Below are 23,949 nucleotides of genomic sequence, written 5' to 3'. Positions count from 1 at the left end.
GTGTGCAATTACTCAGTCTCTCTTATTTTCATAAAAGGAATATTGCACGATCTAATACTGTGACTGAAAAAGAGTCCCTAGAACAACTTCACATTTTAGTACAAAAGTACAACCATTAGAACAGAAAGGAATCTGACAGATAGGTACAACTCTATCCAAGAAATTGCTGGAACAAATTAAATGTCTTACCAGTAATGTGTTGGAAGTTAAAACTGTTTTACCCCACTGCATGGTTTCTTTCCAGAACTTCTTAAAATGAATGCTTCAGTTATTTCACAATTAATAGTGGCACAACTATTATCATAATATTTCATAATGTCAAGTAATTTCAGTGTATTGTACTTAAACAAACTGTACACTCTAATCTGAGTCCACAGTGTAACACACATTGGATTTGGTCACATAGCGTCTAGTCCAACAGTAATCTGCAGTCATCAACTACTAGAGAATCAGTTGTAGCACACGGTCTGGCTGGGAATACCCCACAAACACAGATAAATAGCATCTTTCATTCAATGCCATGACATGTACAACTTTTATTGTGCCTTTATAATAGCTTTCTAACTGGTCACTTTTATGTGACTGCATGAAATATATTTAAAGTCTTATCTACAGTGGAGTGTGTCCACAGTCTGGGTGTGCTGGAGTTAACCTTTATTGTTTGTATTATCATTAGCTACAAATAGAAAAATATTAAACTTTAAGAAATGATAACATTGTACCACTGGCTGACATTTGGATGGATTAAAATCTCTCTTTTTTTCTTACATTAGTGTGCAGTTCTGACTGTGAAGTTAGTTTCAAACAAGGCTTTTCTTGGAGGAAGGAAGATTAGGGTTTAACATAACAGCAACAGTGAGGGCATCAGAGACAGAACACAACCTTGGATGAGGGAAGAATTGGGAAGGAAAAGGAATACTATGGTTTAATGTCCCATCAATGCTTATGTAATTAGAGATGGGAATGGGGAAGACAACTCGCTGTGCCCTTTCAATTCAACCATCCAAGTATTAACCTTAAGCAATTTAGAGGATTCAGGAAAAACCATAATTTGGTTGGCCATAAAACCATTTGAATGAAAGAAAAATAAAGGGCTATGTTAATCCGTTCAATGACAGCTGCCGTGGCACAATTTTATCATTTAGACCATACATGGTGGCTGTAGAGTATGGTGCAGTTAAAATATTGTTATATTTCTGGTGAATATTTAACGAGATCATAAATTTAGGAAATCTGTAAACAGCTGGAACTACAGCTAGTGGATGTGCTCTTGCATCGCTCATTCTGGAGACTTCACATCTTTATGAAAAATGTATACCTTTTTCACTATTTGTTGTTGCTTGTACTTCAGTCAGTAGCATGACTCTCATGACTCTCTCTCTCTCTCTCTCTCTCTCTCTCTCTCTCTCTCTCTCTCTCTATCTCTCTCTCAACACGTACACATGAAGATCACACCTAGATATATGGAATGAGAAAGTTACCATTGTGGTTAGTGTTAAATAAAGAACTTTCTGTATTTCCACATTTTTTCTGTGTTTAAATACATTTATTGACTCATTTCAGGGGTTTTACAGAAGCTTTAAGATATGAAAGATCAACACTGTTTGATCACAAGTCTAACTTTTCTTCCTCATCTTGTTTAATTCTGAACACAAGTAATCTTTGTCCACTAGAGACATTGATTTGCTTATACCAATTAAGGTAAAAGAAATACAAGGCTGGAAATATTGTTTGTTACTGTAGTCAGGTGGTTTTCCAAATTTCAGTAGCTATTTGTTTCAGTTATCATTTGGTGTCAACAACCATATTTGGTCACAACATCTTAACAACAGCATTTTTCATTCATTCAAAAATAGTATCATTCATCACTTCACATGCTCAAATCATCTGACATACAACAATGTTAAGACAAAGGTATATGGTCACTTAATCTACAATATCAGCAGCTCTCATAACAATGAGAAATTCTTTTTCAATTCATTAGTCACACACAATCATACAAATAAAATAACCCTTTACATTGCTCATCTATAATTACAGGTCAGTTGGTGCTTTTCAGGCATATAGTGTCTTTTTCACTCACAGAAGTGAAATCATACAGGGCCACCTACAAAAAAATAACAACTCATAACTGTCTTGCACATCTCTTCCATTCACTCCCCACCTTTAACATTGTGCATACAAATCAGTCATAAATGTCAGTCAGCACTCTCTTAATATCAAGTAGTAACACCTGATTGCACAGTATTATCACATAACCACAAAACTGTTGCATTGACCCATATATTGTTCCATCTAGTAATTCTAAAACACAAGAATTACATGTGACGAAATCTTGTACTGTTTCTCAGAGGCAGTGCACTGAGGTACTCTACTCTTTGCATCCAAGGCCTGCAGACCAGTTACATATGCCACCAATTGGATCAAATGACAGTTGTCTTGGACATGTGTATTCCCAACCCAGTAATTCTCCATTCTCCATCTTTGCACAGGAAATGAATTTTTTACATGAGAAAGGATGTGGAAAATTGCCTTGATCTAAGCATTCTATGTATCCGTCACTGTGGATTTTCACCTTCTCTGAAAGTGGAGCCACATCTAAAATAGCACTTTCGTCATCATCATAATACTCGTAATCAATAATGGAATGTGTACTGGTCCTCTGTGCTGATTGAGCTTTCGGTCGACTGATCTTCGAGAACGGTTTACCTCGTGTTCTTGTTTGTGTTTCCTTACTCGATGGGGAAACAGATGCAGTGACACTTGAACCTCGTTTTGGTGAGACAGTAGTCGTTCGCGCTGGTTCAGTGTTAGCAGTCTCCTGTGATCTGAAAGGTAATTTACCTCCACCTCGGTTTCTTGATCTGAACAAAATGCTCGTCCTCGGTCTTTCTGTTGTAAAATAGCTCGACTTCGTTTTTTCACCGCCTGATGTAGCTGGATATTCACTGAACTGTTGACTTCGATATAATAAACCAGATTCTGTCACATCATCACTCAGTGTACTAAGTACTTGTGGCAACTGTGATGGAATTTCTGTGATAGCAGCAACTCTGGGGGATTCTGCATAACTGTCCTCTGAATACTTACTTGTTGCCACTCGTACAGTACTCGCAGTTGGAGCAGATAAATCAGATAGTGAAGACAGCTCTTTTGAGCTGTAGTCTCCCTGTTCATCACTTTCACCCGTTATCTGACCTGCTAAGAGACTGTGATCCTGTTCAGGATGAATTATTCCACTTTCTTGTGGAAATATAGCTCTTGGACCTAATACTGAGTCCAGCTGGCCTGTTGCCTTGGTAACTGGAAGTTCACTACTTTTGAGCTGCTGCTGAATGTTGACTGTTCTCGGGGCAGTTGTAACGGAACTGGACTGGATTGGAGTCGTCGGGAGTGACAGCGTCGCTCTTTGAGCTGCCAGTGAGGCGAGTGTTGTTCTTCCAGACAAAATGAAGGGAGAAGGTTTCCTGTTCTCTGTAGCCTTTGAGAGACCTAAAAAGAAAGAAAAAGTAAAATGTGAGGAAACTTTTAAGCTAAAACAATAAATGTTGATTGTTAATATTATATCTTGGAACTGTATTATTGGAGAATTATAAATATAAATTTTCTACAAATACATGTAATGTTACTTGAGAGTTCAGATAGTGTTTTATGGACAATGGTTCTTTATACAATAACAATATAAGAGGACTGTACACTTCTTACATATGATATATAGCACCAAGAATAAAATAACTGTATGTGGAATACTAGAAGAGAACAACACTGTATAAAAAAACAGCTCATAAAATAAGCTGACTGCCTTAGAAATGATGTACCCCAACAGATCTTGAAACACAATGGATGAGGCAAAACCATCTGAATATCATGACGGATTCCAGTTGATATCTTGGTTTTCAAATGTGCTGCCCACCAACCCTAAAATACATATCTGAGTGTCATTAAGTGGCCGATCAGACAAATCATCAGGCAACAGGTTCCTATCCGCATGGACAATTTCCACATTCTTACACTTAATATATAGGTTGATAAATAATGGATGGAGTGAAGGTAACAAACTCACTGTACAGCTGATACGTTAAGTGGTTGATAGGCACATTGATAGGAGTGAAAATGGTGCTCAGCTTTTAGGCTGTGTAATTATTCAGAGCTAACTAGTACAGAACACAAATACACACTAATAAACCTGCAGGCTTACACTGAACTCGGACTGGAAGGTGGAATCTCAGCTGAGGTGAAGGTTTGTATCAGATGAAGATGGTAACAGGTGAAATGAGTGGGAAGGGGGAGGAAGGGTTGGAGGGAAGGGTGGCTGACGGTTGTGATGAAGAGGCAGCAAGTGTACAGGACAGAAATGTGGAACTGCCATGCTCTCTCTGGTGCCGGCATTGAAGGTTTCGTGTGACACATAATGTTGTGAAGAAATTAACTTGGTAGTAGAAGACAGAACTGACAAATAGGGGAACTGTAGAGATTAAGGTGTTAATGCAGATGAGTGGAGTGGAGTTACAGCAATGGGAGACAAGGGTTAGCAGGCATTGATGGATGTGTTGTAGGGGCAATTCTCATCTATACACCACATTGGGGGGGGGGGGGGGGGAGGGGGGGGGGGGTTCCAAATGACATGGGTTGTGAAGAAGCCTGTGAAGTAGAGCATGTTGTGCTCAGCAGTGTATTTTACCTCTGTGTGGACAACTTTGACCTTGTCCACAGGTTGTCAATGAGTGAATAGGTGGTTGATGATCACATCTACATAAAAGACTGTGCAGAACTTATAGTAGAGCTGTTATGTTATGTCCAGTTCCAAAGGTATCTCTTATTGGATAGGATATGCCTGTGATAGGGCTGGAATAGGATGTGTCAGATGGGTGCATAAGACAGACAACATATAGAAGCATGTGTATGTGAAGGCAAGCTGCTTAACAGCACAGTTATGGTTATTACACTATACTTTTCCCCCTACAAACCATGAACCCTGCTGCAGAGATATGGCTTGTGTGTCTCATTGATACAGGAAGCTGTACCATGGGTGCAACCACATTTGTAGGGTATCTGAGGGGAGGACAGATTAACTTATGGTTCCTGATTAGAGGCAGAAGCCTTTTCAGTAGTTGTAAGGAGAACAGTGTGCATGAATGACTGATCTGGTCTTGGAACATTAATCAACATGGCCTTGTTGCATTAGTACCATGAACAGCTGAAAGTGAATGGAAATTACATCTGCTGCTTTCCCAATATGCAGCTGACAATGATGTCATCCTGTTGAGTAAAATATTTTGAATGCTAAATAGTCCCCCATTCAGTGGGGACTACACAGGAGGACATTGTAATCAGAAAAAACAAATCTGTTATTCTATGGATTGTAGCATGGAATACTAAATACCTTAATCCAATAGGTAGTTTACAGAAACTTAAAGAGAGAAATAAATAGGTTTAAGTTACATGTAGTGAGTGCTACTGAAGTGAGGTGATAAGAGGAACTGGATTTCTGGTCAGGTGAATATGGGGTAATCAATACATACGGAAACAGGGGTAACAGAGAAATAGAGGTAATAAAATGGATTGTGAGTGAATTACTATGAACAACATAATGAAGGCATTATTACAGCCAAGATAGACACAAATTCAACACTGATGCCAGTAGTACAAATTTATACGCTTACTAGCTCCACAAAAGATGAAGAGATTGAAAGAATGTATCATGAGATAACTGAAATTATCCATTTCCTTAAAGAAGACAATATATAATTGTGACAGGGACTCCAATTCTGTAGTGGGAAAAGGCAGGTAAGAAAACGTTATATGGTTAGATGGAGTGACAGAAAGGAAAGGGGAAGATAAGTTGTAGAATTTTGCACAAAGCACTATTCAATCATTGCAAAAACTTGGTTTAAAAATCATGAAAGACGGCAGTATATGTGGAAGAGACTTGGGATGCTGGAACATTAAAGACATATTACATAATGGTAAGATACAGATTTCAGAATCAATTTTTAAACTGCAAAACATTTCCAGGGACAGATCTGGGATGGAATAACAATAACACAAAATAGGATACATTGCTACTTACCACACAGAGGAGGTGTTGAGTGGAGACAAACACATAGAAAATGCTAAAAATTTGACAGATTGATCAAATAACTAAAGATGAGATACTGAATCTAACTGGGGAGAAAAGAAATTTAAGGCACAACCTGACTAGAAGGATAGATTGATTGATAGGACAGATACTGAGGCATCAAGGAATTTTCAATTTGATAATGGAGGGAAATATGAGCAGTAAAAATTTTAGAGGGAGACTAAGGCTCAAATACTATAAGCAAGTTCATCTGGGTGTCTAAGGGGCAGTCAAATGAAAATGAGCCAGATGGAAAAAAGTGAACTGTTTATTATTTTAAAAATAATCACCAAAACTGTTAATACATTTACCCCACTGTGAGACAAGACATTCAGTGCCTTCACGGAAAAATGTTTGTGATTGCCTACCAAACCATGGCTGTACCCAGGCCTGTACTTCTACATCTAACAGACCGGGAGCAGTATGTTGTCCTGAATGGGGTGACTTCAACAGAAAAAAGCATAACTTCACGTGTGCCCCAGGGCAGCGTAATAGGTCCGCTGCTTTTTACGATTTACATAAATGATCTGGTTAATGGTATTGACAGCAACATTAGACTGCTGATGGTGCTGTAGTTTACAGGAAATTAGTATTGCACAAAGCTGTGAGCAAATCAATGAGGATTTGCAGAAAATAAATGCATGGTGTAATGACTGGCAGTTATCTCTCAATATTAGTAAGTGTAACCTACTGCGTATAAAAAGGTGAAAATCACCATTAATGTATGAGTACAAAATAAATGCCCTGTCTTTGGAAGCGGTAACATCTGTCAAGTATCTGGGTGTGACTATTTGAAATGATCTTAAATGGATTACATGAGTAATGGGTCAGATTGCGGTTTATTGGTAGAATCCTAAAGTGATGCAGTCCTTCAACAAAGGAAATAGCTTATAATATGTTAGTTCATCCAGTCTTAGAGTACTGCTTGTCTGTATGGGACCCTTACCAGTTGGGTCTGATTCAAGAGATTGAGAAGGTCCAAAGAAGAGCGGTAAGATTGATGACTGATACATTTAGCCATCGCAAGAGTGTTACAAATCTCATAGAAAGTTTGAAGTGGGACGCACTTGCAGGTAGGCGGCATGCTAAATGGAAGGGGCTGCTCACTAAATTCTGAAATTCGATCTCCACCGAGGATGTAGAGCATATATTATTACCACCAACTTTCAAATCACACAATGATCACCATTCAAATATAAGGGAAATTAGAACTCGTACTGAGGCATTCAGACAGTCGTTTTTCCCTCGTGTGATCTGTGAGTGGAACAGAGGGGGGTAAATATGACTTTGACACAAATTGTGCCCTCCACCACACACCGCTTAGTGGCTAGTGGAGTACATATGTAGATCTAAAACATATCAACAGCCACGAATGTCTTTCTTCAGAAGTCCAAAAATATGGAAACTGTATGGGGACAGATCAAGACTGTATGGAGGATGTGTAAGGGCTAAATACTGGTCATGAAAGCCTGTATTTTATGAAAATACTACTCGTGTTATACAGGGTTCAATATTGGAACCGCTCTGTTAGTGCTATATGTAAATGACCATCAGCCTTAATTTGATAGAGCAGAAATAGTGCTCTTTGTTGAAGAATTAAGCATTGTAATCAAGACCAGTCTCTACAGCAACAGAAGATGTAACATCTTTGCACCTGTTATTGTCCTTCAAATTAGTCACATGTTGTGTAGAAACCGTTCCCAGTGATGTGTAAGGCATAGTATACCATTAGCAGAGCCTGTTCTGTTGGTGGTGCGAATGAAGCGGTGTACTGCCTGTCGAATCTCTGGAAAAGTCACAAGGACTTAAGTCATATTACTGTTCAATTTGGAGCATCACCTGCGCCCAGCTTTGCAAAAGAAGTGGCGACGCTTTCTGCGCAACCCACCCGTCATTTTGCACAACAGTGCATGGGTGCATACAGTGCAAGCTGTGGCTGCTCTGTACGGTCGATGGTACTGAGAAGTACTGTACCATCCACCATATTCCCTGGACATAAGTTTTTGTGACTTTGGTTTGATTTCAAAGATGAGGTAACCACTTCATGGCATTTGCTTCAGAACTGTTCCAGAGATTTGACAGGCAACAGACTGCTCCGTTCATACCATCAACAGAACAGGCTCTGCTAATGGTATACTATGCCTTTCAGATCACTGGCAATGGGTTCTATGCAACAATGGTGACTACTTTGAAGGACAGTAACAGGTGCAAACATGTAACTCTTTTGTATCGGTTGTGCATAAATAGTTGCCACTATTTAAGTTCCAGTCCTCATATAATACCTAGGTGTGTGGTTGGGTTACCTTTCATAAATTTTAATGAGGATTAAAATTAAAGTATAAATCCAATTATGTAAATGTCCAGCATGTAGCTAAGTTTCCACATAGAAAATGTATCTTATATGTAAACCTGCCCATATATTCTGCACCATACCAAGTTGTCATAAATATGATCGACTGAACAGAAAATAACAACTAGTCATTAGATACACTTATCCAGTTTCCAAGGTAGTGTTATTATTTTCTTATTTCATGTAGTTCCAAACTTGTTTAAACTACATGGTCGAGTCACATTAATGTGACCACCTGTCAGAATTATTAATAACGACCTTTTGCAGTGTGGACTGCTGCAAGATGTGAGGTTGTGGTAGATACAGACAGGGATGTGGAGCCACGTGAACTCACATCATAGCCAGCTGTGCTAGGTTTTTCAGTCGAGGATCCGCAGTACTAACAGCTTAATTAAGGTGATCCCACAGTGTCTCAGATGAGTTTAAACTGGAGAAGTTTGATGGCCAGGACAGTATGGTAAGCCCATGCTGGTGCTCTTCAAATCACACACATACACTGCGCATTGTGCGACACGCTCTGTCCTACCAGTAGATGCCACTAAATGTAGCAGTGTACGTGGTCCCTAAATAGATGCATACTTGTGGGGATCCACTTTGTCTTCTACAATGATGTTATCACCCAGGAAATGCTACAAAAACATTCTCAGACAATTCCTCATCCACAGAAGATTGTCTCAGGGCCATATAAGGTAATTACCATCTTTCTGAAAGGGCATAAAATGTGATTCATCTGATAATGTCACCTGTCACCACTCAGTGGAAGACCAGATGTACTGGTCAGTTGCCCAAGAGTTGCATGTCTATTCACCAGTACACATCTCCACAGCAATCATTCATGCCTGAAATTTATGGCACATGGTTCCCCATAGTTCTCTCGGCTCTTAATTTAGATAGCACCATTTTGCCACATACAGTATAGTTAGCGAACTACTCATGTGTCACCATGGTTAAACTGTGGTCTGAAAGCCAACAGTCATACTCTTGACTGAGAAGCCAGCCGGTGGAAACATTGCTGTTGGGCGGAGGTACAGTGTGAGCTGCTGTGACTGAGTTGGTGTCTGAACTTCCTTCTCTGGTGAGCAGAAGTCCCATATAAATTGTTATGGGTTTTGACTGTTAAACTGTTTGACCATTTGATGGAATTATCTGGTGCCCATGTGCATCTGCTGAGGTGGTGAAACTTGTTCTTTAATATTTGCAGGTTTAGTTAAGTTAAGACAGTTGGGTTAATATGTGCCACATTACTGGCTTTGAGATTTCCAGTTAACGAAAAGGTCAAGATTTGTAGCTAACAAAAGATGTTGTCAACATTTCATCCCTAATTGACATTGGGCAGGGTTGCGTTCACCTTAGCAAGTTTGCATGCCTAGAAGCTGCCCTGCAGCAGTTGGAGGATCCTTAATTGACATCTTATTAATTGGACATTTTTCTGTTGTACAAATTTATACTTCAGGGTTGATATAACACCAGTCTTAATGAAAGATGTGGAGGAATAGCCTGGGTTGAGGTGCTGCGGTGGTGTGCAGTGTACCATCCGTAGAGCAGTTCCAGGGCAGTTCCAGGACATTACTATTGAAGTGGAATGCCCTGGAGGGTGAATAAATTAATTTTGGTTGTCAATGTCAAGTAGTTCTAATTTAAGTGTTTCATGGTATCATGTGACTGTTAACCACACTCATTTGAGAGAATACTATGACATATGAATGAGTTGCATTCTTGGTTTTCAAATTGTATCTTGCTTGCAACTTGGAAGTAACTGAAGGTATTGTCCAGAGAGATGGTCCATTTGCAAATGTGGCCCATGAAGCCAAGGTCAAGGTTACTGGTGCTATCCTTCAAGGACAAACTTATCTTTTAAACTGATAAGGCTTGCTATACTACATTCAAGAATATTCTGGAATAGAGATTTCAAGGTATTGAGACATCTGCCAAGTCTAAATTAAATTAAAGAAGTGGGTTAGTTTCTTCACCTTTAACATATATAAAATGAACAGTTTTAGACTATTGGTTATGAGTATTTAAAATTGTCCCACTACAGTTAAGTAATAAGATTAGTTTATCGTAAGAACTCACTTCAATTCTCTGCTAAATTTCATTGTGAATTTGGTGAAAAGCTGGTACTGGTTATAGAGTCTGTGTCATTGGCCCTTCTAGTTAAAGTGATGTTTGGTACTTCTATTTGGAGCAGAAATTACAACACTGTTTTTGTTTAATATATAATTGAAATTTATGAGCCTTATCACGTGAAGTAAGCATGTGTATTTAAGCTTTTAATTATTTTATCACTGTTTTGTTGGATTATAAAGCAATATGTTACAAAACTGGGTGGATTGTTTTAAGTGTTCTTAATATTTAAAGAAGATTCATGTTATTGGTGAAAATGTGAAAAAATAAATGTATACTTGTGTAAGCAAGTTTATAAAATAAATGGTATGTTAGATAATTAGCCACCTTTCCACACCAGAATCCTGCATTCAAGTCGCCCTTCTTTATGCAGTTTTTGAAAAAAAAGGGGGGGGGGGGGTATCAAGTTGTAAGTATGAAATGTTTCAGCTTAGAAGGCAAACTGTTGTAATGAATAATAACCTGCTATTGTGGTGTTAATCAAGTGCATTTAGAGCACTCAGTTCAATTTTTTTTTTTACTTAGTATTTATCTAAGTATATCTATGCTACTGAAAGAAAAACTTTGAACATACTACAAGAATAGAGAGTTGATTTAATGATAATATAAATTTTATATACTAAGAAAGATCTCCACAGTCTTGGAAGCTGCTGCCAGAGTCCACTGTTTCATGAATTTAATAAAAGATTTATCACCAGTTGCCAAATAAGCAAAACAGTTAATTTGGTTTTGAGTACATGAGGAAATATGATTTAAAAACTTTTTCTGTATTAATATACATTTCACTTAGACTAAATGAATAAAATTTTGAAAAGTAATAAACAATGAGTAATTTTTTTCTATTTTAGGTTTACTGCTCTGTCTTTGGCAAAATTAATAGAGGAACAGCAGTAGCAAATACACTATATGATCAAAAGTATCCACACACTCCCAAAACCATATGTTTTTCATATTAGGTGCATTGTGCAACCACCTACTGCCAGGTACTCCATATCAGCAACCTCAGTAGTCATTATACATCGTGATACAGCAGAATGGGGCGCTCCACGGAACTCACGGACTTTGAACGTGGTCAGATGATTGGGTGTCATGTGTGTCATATGTCTATATGTGAGGTTTTCACACTCCTAAACATCCCTAGGTCCACTTTTTCCAATGTGATAGTAAAGCAGATACATGAAGGGACACGTACAGCACAAAAGCATACAGGCCGGCCTCATCTGTTGCCTGACAGAGACCGCTGACAGTTGAAGAGGGTTGTAATGTGAAATAGGCAGATATCTATCCAGCCCATCACACAGTAATTCCAAACTACATCAGGATCCACTGCAAGTACTATGACAGTTAGGCAAGAGTTGAGAAAACTTGGATTTCAGAGTCGAGCGGCTGCTCAGAAGCCACACATCACGCCAGTAAATTCCAAATGGCACGTCACTTGGTGTAAGGAGCATAAACATTGGACGATTGAACAGGGGAAAAATGTTGTGTGGTGCGACAAATCATGTTACACAATGTGATGATCTGATGGTAGGGTGAGGGTATGGCAAATGCCCAGTGAACGTCATCTGCCAGCTTGTGTATTGCCAACAGTAAAATTCAGAGGTGCTGATGTTATGGAGTGGTCATGTTTTTCATGGAGGGGGATTGCACCCCTTGTTGTTTTGCATGGTACTATCACAGCACAGGCCTAAATTGATGTTTTGAGCACCTTCTTGCTTCCCACTGTTGAATTCGGGGATGGTGATTGCATCCTTTCAACACAATCCAGCACCTGTTCATAATACATGACCTGTGGCAGAGTGGTTACACAACAATAACATCTCTGTAATGGACTGGCCTGCTTAGAGTCCTGACCTGAATCCTATAGAACACCTTTGGGATGTTTTGGAACGCCGACTTTATGCCAGGCCTCACCGACTGACATCAATATCTCTCCTCAGTTCAGCACTCTATGTAGAATGGGCTTCCATTCCCCAAGAAACCTTCCAGCACATGACTGAACTTATGCCTGTGAGAGTGGAAGCTGTCATCAAGGCTAAGGGTGGGCCAACACCATACTGAATTCCAGTATTACCGATGGAGGGCGCGACGAACTTGTAAGTCATTTTCAGCCAAGTGTCCGGATACTTTCAATCACATATTGTATCTAAGAAGGAACCAGGAAGAAAATACCACATACTTTGATCATGTACATTAATTACCGAGGTACAGTATCATTTTATGGGGAAATGTACATGAGCCCAAAACAGTTTTTACAAAACAAAATGCAATTATAAGAATAATAAAACGAGCAAGCACCACAAAGCCATTCAAGCTTTCTTTAAGGATGTAAAAATCTTATCCCTTCCATGAATTTATGTATTGGAAGTAGTTGTGCATGTCAAAACATGTACACTGAGAAATGAACACCTTTTTCCTCAAAATAAAATTGTCCATGATTACAGTACCAGGACAGATAGTGACATACATGTTAGTCACTGCACCTCCACATTATGCCTAAAGGGCATATATCATGCAGGGACAAAGCTATAGAACAGATTACCCAGACATATAAAAATCTCTTCCTAAACTACAAAACTTGGAAAGGTCCATGACAGCTTCCTACTGAAAAACTACTTTTATTCAAACTAGCTGTATATTATGCTTGAAAACATGTAATACATGCATTCATGCTTTTAACTGCAGAATATGTTGTAAATACACAGTAATATTTGGACTGATAAGGTAAGGAATGAAGAGGTTCTCTGCAGAATAAGCAAGGAGAGAAATGTATGTACAACACTGACAAGATGAGGGGACAGGATGATACGACGTCTGTTAAGACACCAGGGAATAATTTCCATGGCACTAGAGAGAGCTCTTGAGGGTAAAAACTGTAGAGAAAGACATAGATTAGAATATATCCAGCAAGTAATTAATGATACAGGTTGCAGCTGCTACTCTGGGATGAAAAAAGTTGGCACAGGAAAGGAATTCATTGTGGGCAACATCGAAACAGTCAGAAGACTGGAGACTTAAAAGAATGTAGTCAAATTTGTAATTATTCACTACGAGGATCCAATGAGTTGTAAAAATTTAAATGAAATATGTTCAGTAGTTTTAAACCAACATCTGAAAAGATTTTTCTGTCCAGTATCTTCTGCACAGTACACGTACTGAAAAAAGAGATTTCTACAAACAAATAAATGAGTTTTAAAAAAATTGTTGAAGGGACCACCACATCATTCATTTCAATTCCTTTATGAAAAGTACTGAATACTTAGCAGGGTACCAAATTTCCAGCTTACTCCATTTGTTCTGACAGCCAGTGTACACATTTGTAGTTTGCAACACAATTAAAAAAATATATTTTTAATAGCTGTGGATGGCTTCCTTCCAGTGGCAGTAGTCAGCAGCACTTCAAACACATGTGTTAAATCATGGGCTTCTTTGCATCATTTAAAATCTTCATTCTTGTCTTTAATACTGTATGTGCCTTCAAAGCTTAGGAAGAAAAATCATTCATTCTTTTTTTTTATTTTGAAGGAAGAGATGTGTTTGAGAAAATATCATTTGTAACTTTTTGATAAAAGGAAGTGTCATCTTATCACTTTAGCTCCCTGTGAGAGTAACATCATCTCTAAATATTTTTATTCCACTAAATGTAATGTCATGTAAAAGAAATTTTCATAGAAAACAGCCACTAAAGTCATTTTTAGTAATGTGGTATAAAATTATATAAAAATAATAATTTAACTGTAAAATATTCAACCACACAGGTGAAAACTATTAAATTACATCATTTGCTAGATAGAATGAAACATTTACACATTTAAGGCAGCATACAAAATTTCCTATAAGTGCATATATTACATTTAGTCCATTTACGAAACTATTGGATGTATTACATACCCCGAGACTGTGCAACTGTGACTTGTGTTGGAAGAAGCAAGTTGTCTAATCCAGGCTTGTCTCTGGCTAAATGATCCATAGATTCTAAGAGATCCATATCTTTGTCTGCTGTGCTGTTAAACAGTACAGGTCTTCGAGGGAAATTGAATTTACGAGGCCGTGTTCCTGCAACAACCAATATCTTTAAAAGTCTGTTGAAATTTCAGCAACAGGATAAGATATAACTTATTTTATCTTCTTAGCGAGTTCCAGGACACAAACGATTACAATAATTAAATTTTTAGTAGATTTATTTTTTGTTCCAATAGATCTGTAGTGAGAAGATCCTGCAGGGTGTAGAACATGTCAGAAATACAAGAAAATAAAATAAATATTTGCAAAGAAAAACAAATATTCTAATTTCCTTCCACAAATCCCAAGTGAAGTAGTCCCCTGCAGCAGTTGGTTTGAAAGAGAGATACATTTTTAATGACAAATTTAATTAAGTGATAAATACACTCCTGGAAATTGAAATAAGAACACCGTGAATTCATTGTCCCAGGAAGGGGAAACTTTATTGACACATTCCTGGGGTCAGATACATCACACGATCACACTGACAGAACCACAGGCACATAGACACAGGCAACAGAGCATGCACAATGTCGGCACTAGTACAGTGTATATCCACCTTTCGCAGCAATGCAGGCTGCTATTCTCCCATGGAGACGATCGTAGAGATGCTGGATGTAGTCCTGTGGAACGGCTTGCCATGCCATTTCCACCTGGCGCCTCAGTTGGACCAGCGTTCGTGCTGGACGTGCAGACCGCATGAGACGACGCTTCATCCAGTCCCAAACATGCTCAATGGGGGACAGATCTGGAGATCTTGCTGGCCAGGGTAGTTGACTTACACCTTCTAGAGCACGTTGGGTGGCACGGGATACATGCGGACGTGCATTGTCCTGTTGGAACAGCAAGTTCCCTTGCCGGTCTAGGAATGGTAGAACGATGGGTTCGATGACGGTTTGGATGTACCGTGCACTATTCAGTGTCCCCTCGACGATCACCAGAGGTGTACGGCCAGTGTAGGAGATCGCTCCCCACACCATGATGCCGGGTGTTGGCCCTGTGTGCCTCGGTCGTATGCAGTCCTGACTGTGGCGCTCACCTGCACAGCGCCAAACACACATACGACCATCATTGGTACCAAGGCAGAAGCAACTCTCATCGCTGAAGACGACACGTCTCCATTCGTCCCTCCATTCATGCATGTCGCGACACCACTGGAGGCGGGCTGCACGTTGTTGGGGCGTGAGCGGAAGACGGCCTAACGTTGTGCAGGACCGTAGCCCAGCTTCATGGAGACGGTTGCGAATGGTCCTCGCCGATACCACAGGAGCAACAGTGTCCCTAATTTGCTGGGAAGTGGCGGTGCGGTCCCCTACGGCACTGTGTAGGATCCTACGGTCTTGGCGTGCATCCGTGCATCGCTGTGGTCCGGTCCCAAATCGACGGGCACGTGCGCCTTCCGCCGACCACTGGTGACAACATCGATGTACTGTGGAGACCTCACGCCCCACGTGTTGAGCAATTCGGCGGTACATCCACCCGGCCTCCCGCATGCCCACTATACGCCCTCGCTGAAAGTCCGTCAACTGCACATACGGTTCACGTCCACGCTGTCGCGGAATGCTACCAGTGTTAAAGACTGCGATGGAGCTCCGTATTCCACGGCAAACTGGCTGACACTGACGGCGGCGGTGCACAAATGCTGCGCAGCTAGCGCCATTCGACAGCCAACACCGCGGTTCCTGGTGTGTCCGCTGTGCGGTGCGTCTTATCATTGCTTGTACAGCCCTCTCGCAGTGTTCGGAGCAAGTATGGTGGGTCTGACACACCGGTGTCAATGTGTTCTTTTTTCCATTTCCAGGAGTGTATATTGGGAAGCAATAGTATTGCTAGTTCCGTGCACAAGCCTCTTCAGGATGTTCTTGAGTTCACACCACAAATAATTCTTACTACACGTTTTTGGATGTGGAAAACTTTAGCTTGGTTTGATGAGTTATTACAAAATCTTATCCCAAATAATATTATAGAATGAAGGCAACCACCATGTACCAGCTTTTTCATTTTTATATCACCTATGTATGACAGCATTTGCATTGAAAACAGAGATTTGTTTAGGCACTCTCAGGAGTTCTGTGGTATGTTCCTCCCTGTTGAATTTATTATCCCAAGAATTTAACACTGTCATCTTCTTTTAGGCATATAATGGCAGGAAACCTCTTACAAGTTCTAAACTGCATGTAGTATGTTTCTTCAAAGTTTAGTGACAAATAATTGTCTACGAATAGTTTATTAATGTCCATGAAAATTTCATTAACTGATCTTTCTATGACTATCCTTGATTTACTATTTATTACAGTGTTTGTGCCATGCACAAAACAAACCTGGCATTATAATGTTACAGATGAAAGGTCACAGATATACTCAAGAAAAGGTAGGAGCTCTAAGATGCAACCTTGTGGGTCACACTTGTAATTAGTTCCCAGTTGGGTGATACCTAACAGCTTAATATATGTCTCTTTCCTAATGAGACCCATTGTTTCCTGTTAGAGATATAGGATTTGAGCCGTGTGGTAGCATTTACTGTTATTCCATAGTATTCTAATTTATTTAAATGGATATTGTGATTTACACAGTCAAATGCCTTTGATAAATCACAAAATATACCAATTTACTATGTACGAATTACGTACATTTTTGCTGTATGTGTAGATAGCCTTCTCAATATCAGAACCCTTTAGAGATTCAGTGTGTGACTCTGACAGCATATTATTTGTTATCAGGTAGTTAATATATATTATATTACTTACATCACATTAATACTTGTTCTGGAGATCATGAATAAGACAATTTGTAATGATTTGAAAAGTGTCAGTTTAACATAAGTTTTCTTTTCACAATATAATTAACTTTTGTATATAGTTACTACTTCATACCTAAGAATTCATCTATTGAGTGAAGGAGTTGTCATTCAGAAATTCTTTTAATCTGTTTTTAAATGATGGTAGGCTATTTGTCAGACTTTTAATGCCTTTGATAAATGACAAATGATCACAGATTTTTGTGGCAGCATAATTCATCCCTTTCAGTGTCAAAGTCAGATTTAACTCAGAATAGTGAAGATCATTCTTTCTTCTAGTGTTGCAGCAATGCACTTCGCTATTATTTTTGAACTGGGAGGGGTTATTAACAACAAATTTTGTAAGTGCATGTATGTATTGTGAAGGTACTGTGAATATCCCAAGTTCCTTAAAGAAATGTCTGCTCCAGCTATTATTCTGATTACACACTTTTGTGCAATGACTACCTTTTCTCTTAATGATGAATTAAACCTAAATATGATGCCATATGAAAGCAGTGAATAGAAACAGGCATAGTAGGCTGATTTACTGATATGTTTATCACCAAAATTTGTAATAACTCTAATAGCATACATAGCCAAATCTAACCATTTCAACAGATCATCAATGTGTTTCTTCCAATTCAATTCATCAATGCACACACCCAGATATTTTGAATACTCTGCCTTAGCAATAGATTTCTCTTCAAAATCAATTTTTTCAATGGTGTAAAACCATTTACTGTATAGAATTGTATGAACTGTTCCCTCAAAATTTAGTGAGAGTCCATTTGCAGAGAACCACTTAATAATTTTCTGAAAGTCATTATTTACAATTTCCTCAGCTGATTCTTGTTTGTTCGGTGTGATTACTATATTCATATCATCAGAAGGAAGAACTAGCTTCGCATCTTCATGACTATAGAGTGACAAGTCATTAATATATCTTAATAACAGTATAGAACCCAAGACTGAACCGTGTGGGACATCTATTCTTGATACCTCCCCAGTTAGAGGACTGCTAATTTTTGCAGACTATCTGTACCATTATGTTCAACCTTCTGTATTTTTCCAGTTAAATATGAATTAAACCATTTGTGCACTATCCCACTCATACCACAGTACTTCAGCATATCTAGAAGAATTTCATGATTCACACAGTCCAAAGCCTTTGAGAGATCACAAAATATACCAATAAGTGATGTTTGATTATTCAGAACCTCTAATATTTGATCACTTTTTCTGTTGAGAAGCCTTTCTGTTAACCAAACTGACAATTTGTTAGTTCTTCATTTTTACAAATCTGTGATGCTGCTCTTGAATACATTACTTCTTCAAGAATTTTGGATAAAGCTGTTAGAAGTGAGATTGGGTGGTAGTTGTTAGCATCACACCTATCCCCCTTTTTATGCAAGTGTTTAACAATAGCATATTTTAGTCTATCTGAAAAAATGCCCTGCTTCAGTGAGGTACTACATATGTGGCTTACACTCTTACTTATCTGTCGGGAACAAGCTTTTAGTATACTGTTGGAAATGCCATCAATTCCATGCATGCTGTTCTTTTGAGTAAATTGATTATTTTCATAATTTCAGTATGATGGGTGGGTTGAATTTCAGTTTTCTCAAATTGAATAGGCATGGTCTCTTCCATATACTGCCTTGCATTTCCAAATAAATACTTGGTTTCTATTTTCTCTACAACACTTAAAAAAATTATTATTAAAAATGTTTTCTATTTCTCACGTTTTGTTAATAAACTTTTCATTGAGTTCTTCCTGTGCTCTTGGATGCCCTGTTTCTCCTTTAAACATATTCCCAATTGTTTTAATTTCATTGTCAAAGGTGCTAATCACAGAAATAATGCACATACTTTTGAACTTTTTAATAAGTTTTCTTAATACAGTGCAGCAGTTTTTATAATGTTTTACTGTTACCAGATCATTCCCTCTTCTAGCCATAAATACATTTCCTTTTTCTGTTTACAAGATATTTTTATGCCTTTAGTAAGCCACAGCTTTTTAGATGGTTCCTTACAATTATATTTCACTGTTTTCTTAGGGGAACTGTTTTCAAACATACTCACAAAGGTATCATGAAAGATGTAAAATTGTAAATTAGTATTAGGTTTCCTACACACCTCATCCCAATCTAATTATTTCAAGCTTTTCCTAAAATTTGCAACTGTTAAATCATTAATTGAATGCATTGTTTTGGAGGACTGTTTTGTGTTACTGTATGGAGCTATGTCATATACTGTAACTAGCTGTGTATCATGATCAGACAACTGTTCATAACAGGAAAAGTTTTTATTTGATTAAATTTATCTTGGTCAACAAAAACATTATTTATCAGTTTTATCCTTTCCTGTACCACCTGAGTAGGAAAACCAATAATTCACATCAAATTAAAAGAACTAAGTAATACTTCAAGGTCAAGATTTCTGCCAGAATCTTTCAGAAAATCTACATTGAAATCCCCTCAAATAATAATTTGCTTCCCTCTGTATGACAGATAGCACAACAAAGGTCCAAGTTTTTTAAAAGTAGCTGAAAATTTCCCTATGGGGACCTATACACATCTACAAGTATAAAAGTACTATTATTTAGTTTAAGCTCACACACACACACACACACACACACACACACACACACACACACACACACACAAAAACACAGACACACACACACGTCTATATGATTAAGGTAAATTTTAACATATACGGGAACTACTCCTCTTTCCACGGTGTATCTACTTACATGTGCCGAAAGCTTATATCCAACAACATTTACCTTTTCCATATTTGTAACTATATGATGTTCAGACAGGCATAGCACATCTATTCCATCCCCAGTTTCTAAATCTTCTAAACAAACAAGGCAATTGTTTATTATCTTTTCTAAAATTTTTGAGAATGCTGACAAAAGTGAAATTGGACAGGAATGTGATGGTATTTCTGCTATATTCTAGCCACACCAAGTCATCAACGGTGGGAATTACAACATTCAGAGATCAAGAATCTATCAAGACCAGAAAACAAGCCAGAATGACAATTGTGCATGTAATCAAGAGATCAGACAAGAAGAGATTCCCATAATGATGCTAATGTGTAAGTGACTGAATATTCACACATCACGCTGCTAAATTAGGAAACACACGACTGACTTGAGTCGGCAGCTGCCTCAGCTTGGTGCCTCAGAAACCAGCGACTCTCTCCAGTACACATGGAATGGGCATCTCCCATCAGTGGACATCATACCCAGTTCACTGGCTGTCAACATAATTGGTTCCATGTCCTCTGTTGCCATGGCATTATTGACATGGGCAGGTACCAAAATTTCGTTATTCCCTTTTTTAACTTCACCATATTTCTACCATTTGGGAAATTGTTATAACCTTTAATCACAATAATTGGGTGGATATTCAACACTCTCTCTTAGAAACAATAGCTGATCACATGATTACAACTCAGTCTCTCGTATTCGACTGCCGTGCCGTGACATGCGGCCGGCGCCGTACGTAGCTAGGTGGCGCTCCCACACTCAGCCGATTTGCGGAGCGCCTCTATCGCTGTTTGCGCGTACTGTTGTGGCGGCACTGTTAAATGTTGTGGCACTATCACAACACTTTTCCCCCCTTGAAAACAAAAAACACTTCCTTGGAGACATGGACAGCGTGGAGACATCCATGGCCTCTTGTGAGGCCCTGAGGAGATCCCGCGGAGAGACACGAGAGTATGGTCGAAAATGTCCAGGACGGAAGCTCGTGTGTGGAACGTGCCTCCTGGATGAGATGATGGGTGAAAACTCCGGAGCAGCATCCATAGGTGTCATGGACCTGGGAGTGTGCCCCAGTGAGATGGGTCCCGGAGAAGGCAGCGTCGCGACTGGGGCCAGTTCCGGCATACTCGGAAGCGGCAGCAACGTTGGCTGCATCAACACGGCGGTAGATTGGCAGCAGCGACAGAACTGGCTTGTCGGGCTGGTGGAGGCAAAGGATGGGGCGGTGGCACCGGCGTAGCCACCACTCGTGGGCTCATCTGGTCGTAATGGCGAACAACCGTGCCATCGCCCGTACGGATTTCACAAAGCCGGCGGCCGCGAAGAGCCTGGAATCCATTTAGGGCGAGATCCATACCCTCGTGCCCACACGTCGGCGCCCACCGAGTATTTTCCCGCACTGGGGGACACAGCACAAGGCCTGACAGGGTGAAGCAGGTGCAGTAGAGTGCGCGGTTGGCGGCCATGCAAGAGTTCGGCAGGGCTGCGATCACCCAGAGGCGTGAAGCGATAAGAACTCAGAAATTGCAGCAGAGCATCATCTGTGGAAAAATCACTAAGGAATTTTTTCATCTGGCATTTGAAAGTGCGGACAAGGCGCTCGACCTCCCCATTCGATTGCAGATGGAAGGGAGGTGCTGTAACATGATGAATCCCCTGTCCAGTACAAAAATCATGGAAGGCCTGCGAAGAGAACTGAGGGCGATTGTCCGTGACGATCGTGGATGGAAGACCTTCCAGCGCAAAGATTTTGGACAAAGCCAGCGTTGTTGCCGCAGTGGTGGGTGACGGACATCTAACAACAAACGGCAACTTCGAGAAGGCGTCAATCAACAGTAGCCAATAAGTACCGAGGAAGGAGCCGGCAAAGTCAGCATGCACCCGTTCCCATGGCTGAAATGGATCAGGCCACGGAGAGGACATTGTACGAGGTGCCGCCAGTTGTTGAGCACACTGGCCACACACAGCAACCATATGGGCGATGTCCGAATCAATACTGGGCCAATAAACGTGCCTGCGGGCCAGGGACTTAGTTCGAGAAATACCCCAATGGCCTTCGTGCAACAGTTTGAGAACATCTTTGCGAAGAGAGGCTGGCACCACGACCCGTGGAGATGCGCCATCCGTGGCCAGAAGAACAACACCATCACGAACAGACAGACGAAGGCGCAAGGCATGGTAGTTGCGAAGGGGATCCAATGCCCGGCCCTTGGTCCTGTCCGGCGAACCCCGTTGAACAAAACTGATCACCTGACGCAGGACCAGGTCCCGCGCAGTAGCCGAACCTGTAAGTGGAAAGCCCTCGACCGCACGACGTTCTTCCTCATCAATGTGGAAACAGAGGAGTTCATCACAATCGAAAACAGGGTCGGGGCCCATCGGCAATCGCGACAATGCGTTAGCGTTGGCGTGCTGGGCCGTGGGGCGATAGTGATTCTCATAATGAAAACGAGACAAGTATAAGGCCCAACGTTTCAGGCGGTGAGCCGCCTTATCCAGAAGCGATGCTGATGGGCTGAACAGGGGGACCAGCGGTTTGTGGTCGGTGATGAGGTGAAACTTAGAACCATACAAAAAAACGCTGAATTTTTTTAGAGCATAAATGATAGCGAGCACCTCCTTTTCTATTTGAGAGTAACGCCGTTGCACCTCGTTGAGGGTCTTGGAAGCAAAGGCGATGGGTTGTTCCGACCCATCCTCATACCGATGGGCAAGAACAGCCCCTAGGCCATACTGTGACGTGTCAGTCCCCAGAACCAAGTGCTGGCCCGGACGGAATGTGGCAAGACAAGGCGCCAACTGCAAATGAGCCTTCAGGCGGACAAAAGCCTGCTCACACCCGTCGGACCAACAGAAGGGGACGTTTTTGCGTAACAGCTGATGCAGAGGATAAGCTACCGCCGCTGCGGATGGAATGAATTTGTGATAATAAGCAATCTTGCCTAGAAACGCCTGAAGTTCTTTGACCGTAGACGGCTGGGGTAAGAGCATTAAAGGCCGCAACGTGCTGACGTATAGGACGTATACCCTCACGGGACAAGTGGAAACCAAGATACTCAATGGAGGGTTGGAAGAACTGTGACTTGTCCAGATTGCACCTCAACCCAGCGGAATGCAAAACCCAAAACAGTGAACGCAAATTATGAAGGTGCTCCTCAGTGGAGGGCCCCAGTGACAACAATGTCATCCAGATAGTTTACGCAGCCGGGAACGGAAGCCGTGAGCTGTTCCAAAAACCGCTGAAAAATGGCCGGTGCGCTAGCAACGCCAAATGGTAACTGCTGTTACTGATACAACCCACAAGGAGTGTTGATAACGAGAAATTCCTTGGAAGTAGCGTCCAACGGCAACTGATGGTACGCCTCCGATAAGTCAAGTTTGGAAAAGAACTGGCCCCAAGCGAGCTTGGTAAACAACTCCTCAGGACGGGGAAGAGGATAAGTGTCAATAAGGCTCTGAGTGTTGACAGTGGCTTTAAGGTCACCACACAATCGTAGACTCCCGTTTGGTTTAGAAACCACCACGATCGGCGATGCCTATTCGCTGGAGGTAACCGGAAGGAGAATCCCTGAAGCTGTGACCCTGTCTAGCTCAGCCTTAACAGGTGCACGCAACACCAACAGAATAGGGCGTGCCCGGAAAAATTTAGGGTGAGCCGTAGGTTTAAGAGTAATGTGGGCTTCAAAATCCTTGACACAACCCAGACCAGCAGAGAACACGGATGAAAATTCAGAACGCAATCCATCCAGCTGTTGATACGGAATATCCTCAGATATGAGGTGCATATCATCATCAATGGA

At 40.4% G+C, this 23,949-nt stretch overlaps 1 protein-coding gene across 1 annotated transcript in view; it reads right to left on the bottom strand.

The window, feature by feature from the left end:
• Positions 1-1,524: 1,524 nt before the first annotated feature.
• Positions 1,525-23,949, bottom strand: part of LOC126297427 (uncharacterized) — a 479,132-nt gene continuing 456,707 nt past the window's right edge. Inside the window, exons 18-19 of the mRNA XM_049988246.1 lie at positions 14,484-14,648; positions 1,525-3,492 (exon numbers count right to left, since the gene is read on the bottom strand). Coding sequence (XP_049844203.1) covers positions 2,372-3,492; positions 14,484-14,648 — 1,286 coding nt within the window. The 3' untranslated portion in view covers positions 1,525-2,371. The remainder of the gene's footprint in view (positions 3,493-14,483; positions 14,649-23,949) is intronic.

This window comes from Schistocerca gregaria, chromosome X (genome assembly GCF_023897955.1).
Source record: "Schistocerca gregaria isolate iqSchGreg1 chromosome X, iqSchGreg1.2, whole genome shotgun sequence".
Taxonomy (NCBI): Eukaryota; Metazoa; Arthropoda; class Insecta; order Orthoptera; family Acrididae; genus Schistocerca; species Schistocerca gregaria.
Note: the sequence above shows the minus strand (reverse complement) of the source record. Positions and strands in the feature narration are given on the sequence as shown.